At 49.3% G+C, this 11,339-nt stretch overlaps 1 protein-coding gene across 1 annotated transcript in view; it reads right to left on the bottom strand.

Annotated features, from left to right (window-relative positions):
- Nucleotides 1-2,722: 2,722 nt before the first annotated feature.
- LOC142251076 (cytochrome P450 2G1-like) overlaps nucleotides 2,723-11,339 on the bottom strand; it is a 30,463-nt gene continuing 21,846 nt past the window's right edge. The window contains exons 8-9 of the mRNA XM_075323585.1: nucleotides 10,480-10,621; nucleotides 2,723-3,140 (exon numbers count right to left, since the gene is read on the bottom strand). Of these exons, the coding sequence (XP_075179700.1) occupies nucleotides 2,956-3,140; nucleotides 10,480-10,621 (327 nt within the window). The 3' untranslated portion in view covers nucleotides 2,723-2,955. The remainder of the gene's footprint in view (nucleotides 3,141-10,479; nucleotides 10,622-11,339) is intronic.

The following is an 11,339-nucleotide window of genomic DNA, read 5'->3' as shown; positions in this document are numbered from 1 at the left end:
AATCTGCCGAGATCGCACATAGGTCGTTTTTCTTATAGCGCCGGTCGCATGTGCGATCTCGGCAGATCACATCTGCGATCTGCGTGTGACATCGCTAACGAGATCGCAAGCGATGTCGCAACGTGTAAAGTACCCTTTAAAGGGACCAGGAGCACACACTGCAAAGCAGAAACTATAACTGACGCCGCACCGAGGGAAACAGAACCCAGATTAGGCAGCATGGCCCCAGGAATGAGGCACGAACGGATAGGCTCCTCCCACTGGACCTGACCCCAGAGAATACAGACAGCAGGAACATAAACATATACAATGGCTCTACAAAGCAAAGTCATACGTGGATCGTGACAGTAATCCTGTAAAATTATTGATTTATTTTTGCCATTTTTTGGACACCCAGAATTTTTCTGTTTTTCAGTCAAAGGAGTTGTGAAGGCATTTTTTGTGCTGATCTGTAGCTTTTACTGGTTCTTTATTATGGTACATATGGGGTTTTGATCACTTTTATTGCATTTTTGTGGGAGTTGCAGTGATTGTAAAATAGCAATTTTGGCATTATGATATTTTTATTTATGGCATTTAGCTTAGGGGTTAAATAATTGTATGCTTTGATAGATGAGACTTTTATGAATTGGTAATACTTTATATGCATCATTCAAATGATCCCTGAGCTGTGGGGAATTGGGCCCCACTGATTTAATATTCCTAGTAGTGCAAAATACCTTGAAGTTCAAAACAATTCAATGTCTCAATGAGAGCAGGTCACTTTGCTTCTTTTGTTATTTTTAACTGGATGCTAAGTTGAGTATGACGTTCTGAAATGCTGGTTGTGGATTTCTGGAAACTGAACATATTTCAATTTTTGGGATACAGTACTCATCTTGTCTATGTGCTATGCTTCTTACTTTAGCTTATACCCTGTGCTTCTACAAAAATTCTCTAAGGTTATTTCCCTTACCCAAACTATAAAATTATGGGAAGAGATTAGCATCCAAAATGTTAGGTCAAATGGTCTTAATTGACTTAAATAATCTGGTTAGTATTACTGTAGAATGAATGTCTACATCCCCTGAGTGTATACCAATAGCTTAGAAGAAACTGTGTTTCTCCTGTAGAGAGAAGACACATGCAGACTAGCAGTCTGGTAAATAGCTAGAAAAGAGATGTCCAGATGCAGAATAGCAGTCTGGTAAAAAGCCAGAGAAGAGATGCTCACATGCAGACTAGCAGTCTGGCAAAAGACCAGAGAAGAGATGCCAACATGCAGACTTGTGTACTGCCCTGAGAGGGGCCCGGCCGCTTCTCTGCTTGCTCGGGCCGAGCCGCTCGAGGTCTGGGCTCGGGTTGTCGGTGGCACGAGCGCCTCCAGACCGGGGGCCACGTCGCTCTGCTAAGGGGAGAGGCAGTGGGGTGGTAGTGGGACAAGGCGCGCAGCCGGGGAGGGCCGCGCTGTCGTCCAACGGGTCGTGACGCCACCCACGGGTCGTGGTAACGGGATGCACCACCGCTGCGGCTGGAGTGAAAGCGGGCTCATCCGGGATCGGAGTTGCGGCCGCAGCCTAGATGTTAGCCCCTCCGTGGGTAGGGGCGGTGTGTCCCAGGGCCCGGTGGGAGAGGGGGCGCTGGAGATACTGAAGCGCTGGTGTTGTTGTCGGGGCGCAGGGTGCCGTGCTGCGGTGCAGTGTCGTGCCCGGATGGCACTGGTGTACTCACGATTAATTCACACTCAGAGTCACTGGTAAACCAAAGTTCGGGTATGGTCGGGTCTCGCAGCCGGCTGCTCGTGTCCCCTGTGAGGTTGATGGTGGGCCCCTTTCCCGTTCACCTCTGGTTGTGGTTTGTTCGGCTCCCCTGCCTGAGCAGTGGTAGCCCGCTCCCCGGCGTGGAGCTGCCGGAGGAGCCCTCAGTTGCCCACAGGCGCTGGCCCATCGGGTGTTTGGCCCTTGGCGGTGGCGCTCACCCGGTCTCGGTGGGCTTTCGCCTTCTTTCGGGACTTTGGGTGTGGATGAACCCGTGAGGTCCAGCCAGCAATCAGTCAATTTGCCTAAACTCAGTGGCTTCTAAGCTAGGACGGGGTCTGAGTACCCGGTTTCTGGTGAACCGGTATTGACTCACCAGTTCAGGGGAGATCTTCGGTCTCCTGTCAGCCGAGTCCCCGTGCTGCTGCTTCCGGCCGCAGTGAAGTGAATATTCAATTAGCATAATGAGCGGCGGTCGGCAGCAAGTGACAGCAGCGGCAGAGAGAGCAGCGCTGGAGAAGGCGAGTAAAGTTTTGTTTTTTTTCTCACAGACACATGTCTTCTCTCCGGTGCGTGTCACACGGAACACATCCGTGTGGTCCGTTTGCATTACGTGTGACACCCGTGATGCCGGAGAGAAAATGGACATGTCGGCGTGAAAAACACACGGACACACGTAAGTACGGAACGGACACACGTTCTGTGTGCAAATACTTACGTGTGTCCAAAACCATAGGAATACCTAGGTCTACGTGTGTACGTGTCTCCGGTACGTGAGAAAACTGCCAAACACGTACCGGAGGCACGTACGTGTGAAAGAGGCCTAAAGAAAATAATGCACAGGCAACAAGCAAAATATAGCTTCTTCCCATCTATTTTGCTTTTTCCATTGTTTCACTCCATCATAGGAACAGAATAACAAAATTAACGGCAGATCATGGAAAAAAAGCACACATAAAAAATTACAAACAGTATACAGGACAATAGAAACGTTACAGTTCTATCTTTTTATTAACATAAAATGATTACAGATGTTAAAAGTCACATTGTATAGTGTTCATGCATGGAACTACTAAAAATAAAATAGAAAAAATATATACATTTTTATGTAAAGATTTGGTATTTTTCATCTGTATTTTATTATTTATTAGAGCAGCCTTTATATTTTGTAAATGCTAGAAATTGTAGGTTTCCTTAAGAAAAGAGGTTCATCTTCAGCTCAGAAACGAGGGACGACCTTCATCTGGTATGATTGGGGTCTTGTAGCATTGGTGTTGGGTTCGGGTCTTATACTCAGGGTCTTCCTGTCTACGGTGGGCTCCAAGGTGAATTTCTGAAGTATTGAGGTCAGAAAGAGGAAGAGCTCCATGCGAGCCAGGCCTTCTCCCAAACACATGCGTTTGCCTGAGAAAAGGGGATAGGAGTACACCATAAGACGTCAAGATTGTTCAGCCTTTTAGGCAATTATAAATCATCAGATTTGGGGGTGGCTTCCTGTTTAGTATCCACCACAAGCCAAAAGGAAAGAGTGATTTTAATGGCAACTGTGTAATATTTCATTTGCCCTGTGGGGGCACTGCATGGTATTAAATATTTGCAGGCATCAAGCATTGGCTCTTCACCATGGCCTTATGACTACAATGAACATCACCGCTGTGCAGCCAATCACCAAACTCAGCGACCTGTGCCATCTACAGCAACAGAGGCACTGAGCCCAGTGATTGGCTGCAGCAATCACGTGCCTGTAGTTGTGATGTCATTGCTGCAGTCTATAAACAATCATTAGAGGCTGCAGTAAAGAGATGGTGCTGGAGCATTGGAGGGGGCTTATACAATTTTATTATTATATTATTATTATATATTATTTTGCTATTTTTGCTCATTTACAGTTTTTTTGACAAAATTTATAACTTAAAGGGAACTTATCAAGTCCCCTGTGCACCCAGAACAATGAGCAGTTCTGGGTGCATATTGCTAATCCCTGCCTAACTGTCCCTGTATCTAGTAGCATAGATAAAGAGATCTATAGAAAAAGTATTGCTAAAGATACTTTATGATATGCTAATGAGGCCAGCGACTAGTCGCAAGGGTGTTATGTCCTCCGACTAGTCTGCCCTCTTAGCATTTTACCATTCCCACAAGCGGGTGGTAACATGCTATTCAATGCCCATTGCCCAGCGTCATTGGTAAGTTAGGCAGGGATTAGAAATATGCACCCAGAACTGCTTGTGGTTCTGGGTGCATATTGCACCTGACAAGTTCTCTTTAACATTTTTTGCTCTAATGTCATTGTGTAGCCAGTAGATCTCTTTGGACCAGAGGTGAACCCAATAGTTTAAAAGGAATCCCTCAGAATGACCCACTCTCGCAAAGCATTTACATGGTAATGTCATCCATGCCCCTACTGATGTAATCTGTGACTCCGTGACTGAAAAATTGCTGTTTTAATTCAAATCCAAGGGTTAAGTGCTCTGGGTGGGATCAGAGCACTTCCCAAGCCGCTGCCGCTATTGCTCTATTTCTCACCTGACTCACCTTCCTCCGCTTGACTATCAGCCCACTGGCTTGATAGGTGTAAGGGAGCCAGAGACTTGGGAAGTGCTTCCACGTGCATATGAGTTAAAACGGTGATTTGTTTTTTTAGTCAGAGAGCCACAGATTGCATCAGTAAAGTCAAGGATGACATTATCATTTCTGGCCATAGAAATAGCTCGGGAGGGTGGATCGGTCTGACAGATTCCCTTTGGAGGACAATTTAGTTCTGCTAGATTAGAATTTCTTTCCATTTGCCCATTGCCTTTGTTGTTATGATATGTCAATGAAGAACCTTTCTACTATGGACAATAATTGTATGATTTTGCACATTTCTCACCATGACTCAAAAAAACCCTTTAGGTCTTGTCAAACACTGTTTTATGTGATAACTCCATCATACTGTATAATAATTCAGTATGTTTTTTTTTTTAAAAAAAAGACAATGGATTCCTAAAAAAGAAGGGAATTTTGTTTACTTACCGTAAATTCCTTTTCTTCTAGCTCCAATTGGGAGACCCAGACAATTGGGTGTATAGCTTATGCCTCCGGAGGCCACACAAAGTATTACACTAAAAGTGTAAAGCCCCTCCCCTTCAGCCTATACACCCCCCGTACTGCTACGGGCTCATCAGTTTTGGTGCAAAAGCCCGAAGGAGGAAAAAATTATAAACTGGTTTAAAGTAAATTCAATCCGAAGGAATATCGGAGAACTGAAACCATTTAACATGAACAACATGTGTTATACAAAAACAGGGGCGGGTGCTGGGTCTCCCAATTGGAGCTAGAAGAAAAGGAATTTACAGTAAGTAAACAACATTCCCTTCTTCTTTGTCGCTCCTTATTGGGAGACCCAGACAATTGGGACGTCCAAAAGCAGTCCCTGGGTGGGTAAATAATACCTCATAATAGAGCCGTAACGGCTCCGTCCTACAGGTGGGCAACTGCCGCCTGAAGGACTCGCCTACCTAGGCTGGCATCTGCCGAAGCATAGGTATGCACCTGATAGTGCTTCGTGAAAGTGTGCAGGCTCGACCAGGTAGCTGCCTGACACACCTGCTGAGCCGTAGCCTGGTGTCGCAAGGCCCAGGACGCTCCCACGGCCCTGGTAGAATGGGCCTTCAGTCCTGAGGGAACCGGAAGCCCCGAGGAACGGTAAGCTTCGAGAATTGGTTCCTTGATCCACCGAGCCAGGGTTGACTTGGAAGCTTGTGTCCCTTTACGCTGGCCAGCGACAAGGACAAAGAGTGCATCCGAGCGGCGCAGGGGCGCCGTACGAGAAATGTAGATCTTGGCGGACGTTGGTTTCCTAGCCTGTCTCATAGTGGCAATGACCTCTTGAGATAATCCTGAAGACGCTAGGATCCAGGACTCAATGGCCACACAGTCAGGTTGAGGGCCGCAGAATTCAGATGGAAAAACGGCCCTTGAGACAGCAAATCTGGTCGGTCTGGCAGTGCCCACGGTTGGCCGACCGTGAGATACCACAGATCCGGGTACCACGACCTCCTCGGCCAGTCTGGAGCGACGAGGATGACGCGGCGGCAGTCGGCCCTGATCTTGTGTAACACTCTGGGCAACAGTGCCAGAGGAGGAAACACATAAGGAAGCCGAAACTGCGACCAATCCTGAACTAAGGCGTCTGCCGCCAGAGCTCTGTGATCTTGAGATCGAGCCATGAATGTTGGGACCTTGTTGTTGTGCCGTGACGCCATTAGGTCGACGTCCGGCATCCCCCAGCGGCAACAGATCTCCTGAAACACGTCCGGGTGAAGGGACCATTCCCCTGCGTCCATGCCCTGGCGACTGAGAAAGTCTGCTTCCCAGTTTTCTACGCCCGGGATGTGAACTGCGGATATGGTGGATGCTGTGGCTTCCACCCACAGCAGAATCCGCCGGACTTCCTGGAAGGCTTGCCGACTGCGTGTCCCACCTTGGTGGTTGATGTAAGCCACCGCTGTGGAGTTGTCCGACTGAATTCGGATCTGCTTGCCTTCCAGCCACTGCTGGAAAGCTTTTAGGGCAAGATACACTGCCCTGATCTCCAGAACATTGATCTGAAGTGAGGACTCTTGCTGAGTCCACGTACCCTGAGCCCTGTGGTGGAGAAAAACTGCTCCCCACCCTGACAGACTCGCGTCCGTCGTGACCACCGCCCAGGATGGGGGTAGGAAGGATTTCCCCTTCGATAATGAAGTGGGAAGAAGCCACCACCGAAGGGAAGCTTTGGTTGCCTGAGAGAGGGAAACGTTCCTGTCTAGGGACGTCGGCATCCTGTCCCACTTGCGTAGGATGTCCCATTGAAGTGGACGCAGGTGAAACTGCGCGAAAGGGACTGCTTCCATTGCTGCCACCATCTTCCCCAGGAAGTGCATGAGGCGCCTCAAGGGGTGTGACCGACCTTGAAGGAGAGATTGCACCCCTGTCTGTAGTGAACGCTGTTTGTCCAGCGGAAGCTTCACTATCGCTGGAATAGTATGAAACTCCATGCCAAGATATGTCAGCGATTGGACCGGTGTCAGATTTGACTTTGGAAAATTGATGATCCACCCGAAACTCTGGAGAATCTCCAGAGTAACGTTGAGGCTGTGTTGGCATGCCTCTTGAGAGGGTGCCTTGACCAGCAGATCGTCTAAGTAAGGTATCACTGAGTGACCCTGAGAGTGGAGGACCGCCACTACTGTAGCCATGACCTTGGTGAAAACCCTTGGGGCTGTCACCAGGCCGAACGGCAGTGCCGCGAACTGAAGGTGTTCGTCTCCTATGGCGAAGCGCAAGAAGCGCTGATGCTCTGGAGCAATTGGTACGTGGAGATAAGCATCCTTGATATCGATCGATGCTAGGAAATCTCCTTGGGACATTGAGGCGATGACGGAGCGGAGGGATTCCATCCGGAACCGCCTGGTCCTTACGTGTTTGTTGAGCAGTTTTAGGTCCAAAACAGGACGGAAGGACCCGTCCTTCTTTGTAACCACAAACAGGTTGGAGTAGAAACCGTGGCCCTGTTGCTGAAGAGGAACCGGGACCACCACTCCTTCTGCCTTCAGAATGCCCACCGCCTGCAGAAGAGCCTTGGCTCGCTCGGGAGGCGGAGATGTTCTGAAGAATCGAGTCGGAGGACGAGAGCTGAACTCTATCCTGTAACCGTGAGACAAAATGTCTCTCACCCAACGGTCTTTTACTTGTGGCAGCCAGGTGTCGCAAAAGCGGGAGAGCCTGCCACCGACCGAGGATGCGGTGTGAGGAGGCCGTAAGTCATGAGGAAGCCGCCTTAGTAGCGGCACCTCCGGCGGTCTTTTTAGGGCGTGATTTAGACCGCCATGCGTCGGAGTTCCTCTGATCCTTCTGAGGCCTTTTGGACGAGGAGAATTGGGACCTGCCCGCACCCCGAAAGGACCGAAACCTCGACTGTCCCCTCCTCTGTTGGGGTGTTTTTGGTTTGGCCTGGGGTAAGGATGTTTCCTTTCCCTTGGATTGTTTGATGATTTCATCCAATCTCTCACCAAACAAACGGTCGCCAGAAAATAGCAATCCAGTTAAGCACTTTTTTGGAAGCCGAATCTGCCTTCCATTCCCGCAGCCACAAGGCCCTGCGTATTGCCACCGAATTGTCGGCTGCAACCGCCGTACGGCTCGCAGAGTCCAGGACAGCATTAATAGCGTAGGACGCAAATGCCGACGTTTGAGAGGTTATAGACGCCACCTGCGGCGCAGACGTACGTGTGAGTGCATCAATTTGCGCCTGACCAGCTGAGATAGCTTGGAGTGCCCATACGGCTGCGAATGCTGGAGCAAAAGACGCGCCGATAGCTTCATAGATGGATTTCAACCAGAGCTCCATCTGTCTGTCAGTGGCATCCTTGAGTGAAGCTCCATCTTCCACTGCAACTATGGATCTAGCCGCAAGTCTGGAGATTGGAGGATCCACCTTGGGACACTGAGTCCAGCCCTTGACCACGTCAGGGGGGAAAGGGTAACGTGTATCCTTAAGGCGCTTGGAAAAACGCTTATCTGGACAAGCTCGGTGTTTCTGGACTGCCTCTCTGAAGTCAGAGTGGTCCAGAAACATTGAGAAGCTGACTCCTCCACTGGAGGAGCTGAGGGAGAAATATCCAACATTTCATTGATGGACGCAATAAGATCATTCACTATGGCGTCCCCATCAGGAGTATCAAGGTTGAGAGCGGCTTCAGGATCAGAATCCTGATCAGCTACCTCCGCTTCATCATACAGAGAGTCCTCTCGCTGAGACCCTGAACATTGTGATGATGTCGAGGGGATATCATAGCGAGCTCGCTTAATCGGTCTGGGGCTGCGGTCCGTGTCAGAGACCTCACCCTGGGATCCATGAGACACCCCGGGAGGACATTGCTGTTCCAACTGAGGGGGACCAGGGGGCAATGATTCCACAGTGCCCCTGGCTTGAGATGCCGGCCTGGACTGCAAGGCTTCTAATATCTTAGCCATAGTCTCAGAAAGTCTTTCAGTAAAAACTGCAAACTCCGTCCCTGTCACCTGGACAGTGTTAACAGGTGGTTCTCCCTGGGCCGCCCTTAGCAGAGGCTCCGGCTGAGAAAGTGCCACAGGGGCCGAGCATTGCACACAATGAGGGTCAGTGGAACCTGCCGGCAGTATAGCCGTACATGCTGCACAGGCAGCATAGTAAGTCTGTGCTTTGGCACCCTTGCTATTTGTGGACGACATGCTGTTGTCTCCTCTGAGCAATACAGGAGGGTATATAGACAAAAATCAACAGTGCACCATACAGTGTAAAGTATAGTCTATAATCATATAATCTATAAGTACACTTCTGCACTAGTGGGGCCAGCACCACAGGTGCTGCTTACCGCCTTCGCAAAGCGGTTGTGTGGGCACCAGAAATCCTGCCTGGGTCTCCCTGAGCTTGTCTCTCCTCTCCAGCGTTAGCAGAGCTGAGAGGAATGGCTGCCGGCGTCCTGAGGAGAGGAGGGAGCCGTGGGCGTGACCCAGAAAAGTGCGGGAACTGGTGCCCCACTGTGCAGAGTGAGGGGGGTGGAGTATGCAAAGCATGCTCCAGCCCTCAGTGCTGCCGTCCTGTACAGCGTCCCGCCCTTCCCCTGACTGGCAGGGCTGGGGGCGGGAAGAAAACGAGACTAGGCCGCAAAAGCCGGGGACTCGAGTTATAAGCGCGGCCGCCGTATAAGCGCGGTCGGCGCGGAAGTCCCCGGCGCACTAACAGTCCCAGCCGCGCCGCAGTGATAACCATGGCAGCGGCGGTCAGCGCGGCAGTCCCCCTACACGAACACACTCAGCGACGCTGAAGTGTGTAATGGCACAAACGCAGTCAGCGCTGCTGTCCCCGGTGCACTAGCACACCCAGCAATGCTGGAGTGTTGCTGTGCGCGGTCCCCACGGGGACACAGAGTACCTCAAAGTAGCAGGGCCATGTCCCTGAACGATACTCGGCTCCTATCCAGCATGGTCCTCAGGAGCTGTGGATGGAGCACGGTCTCCTGTGCCTGGAGACCGAAAGGATCCCACTTCACCCAGAGCCCTAATTGAGGGATGGGGAAGGAAAGCAGCATGTGGGCTCCAGCCTCCGTACCCGCAATGGATACCTCAACCTTAACAACACCGCCGACAAGAGTGGGGTGAGAAGGGAGCATGCTGGGGGCCCTGTTATGGGCCCTCTTTTCTTCCATCCGACATAGTCAGCAGCTGCTGCTGACTAAGCTGTGGAGCTATGCGTGCATGTCTGACCTCCTTCGCACAAAGCATAAAAACTGATGAGCCCGTAGCAGTACGGGGGGTGTATAGGCTGAAGGGGAGGGGCTTTACACTTTTAGTGTAATACTTTGTGTGGCCTCCGGAGGCATAAGCTATACACCCAATTGTCTGGGTCTCCCAATAAGGAGCGACAAAGAAAAGAAAATGCATTCCTAAAAGAAGACAATGGATTCCTAAAAAAAAGACAATGGATTCCTAGAAAAAAAAGACAATGGATTCCTAAAAAAAAGAAAATGCATTCCTAAAAAAGACAATGGATTCCTAAAAAAAAGACAATGGATTCCTAGAAAAAAAGACAATGGATTCTTAAATCCCATAAAGTGATATTTTTTGGCCTACCCCAGCCTAATATAAAACAACCCTATCAAAATATTTTCCTATACTGAAAGTTAAATTCAGCCAATGTTCACAGATCTTTTTTTATTATCATGTAATAATCCCTTACCTGTAGAGAATGGCATCAATGCATCACTCTTCTTAACGACGCCTTTCTCATTAAGAAAACGTCCAGGATCAAAGTCATCTGAGTTCTTGAAGTGTTTAGGGTCTTTCAAAACAGAGGACAGGACTGGAAACACCAAGCTTCCCTGAAAAAAAATGTTTCAAATATGTAAATCTAAAAAAATTAGAAGTGTTGAAAATGACATCTTGTTGGTTATTCCTATGAAGTAGAGATGAACGAATTTCCTGAAATTTGGTTTGGGTAGCAAATTCAATTCAGTACAAATTGAATTTGGTCTGAATCAAAATTGCCCCCCAAATATGTAAACTATGCTTTGATGTCTTTTCAAACAACAAATTTAGTAAAAAGAGGGCTGGAAAAGGGTTAAAAAAGTTTACTAACCTGTCCTAGGTCTGATCCCCACCTGTTCTGTCATGATAGCTCCTGACTGGTCGTCTACTCAATCATCTTATTTTTGGGATTGGTCTTTGGGTCTTCCGACACTGACAAGGCTTCACTAAAGCGGGCTTTACACGCTGCGACATCGCTAATGCGGAGTCGTTGGGGTCATGGATTTTGTGACGCACATCCGGCCGCATTAGCGATGCCGTTGCGTGTGACACCGATAAGCGATTTTGCATCGTTGCAAAAACGTGCAAAATCGCTAATCGGCGACATGGGGGTCCATTCTTAAAAATCGTTACTGCAGCAGTAACGAAGTTGTTCCTCGTTCCTGCGGCAGCACACATCGCTGCGTGTGACGCCACAGGATCGAGGAAGCTCTCCTTACCTGCCTCCCGGCCGCTATGAGGAAGGAAGGAGGTGGGCGGGATGTTACGTCCCGCTCATCTCCGCCCCTCCGC

Source organism: Anomaloglossus baeobatrachus, chromosome 9 (genome assembly GCF_048569485.1).
Source record: "Anomaloglossus baeobatrachus isolate aAnoBae1 chromosome 9, aAnoBae1.hap1, whole genome shotgun sequence".
Taxonomy (NCBI): Eukaryota; Metazoa; Chordata; class Amphibia; order Anura; family Aromobatidae; genus Anomaloglossus; species Anomaloglossus baeobatrachus.
This window is presented reverse-complemented; position numbering and strand designations above follow the sequence as displayed.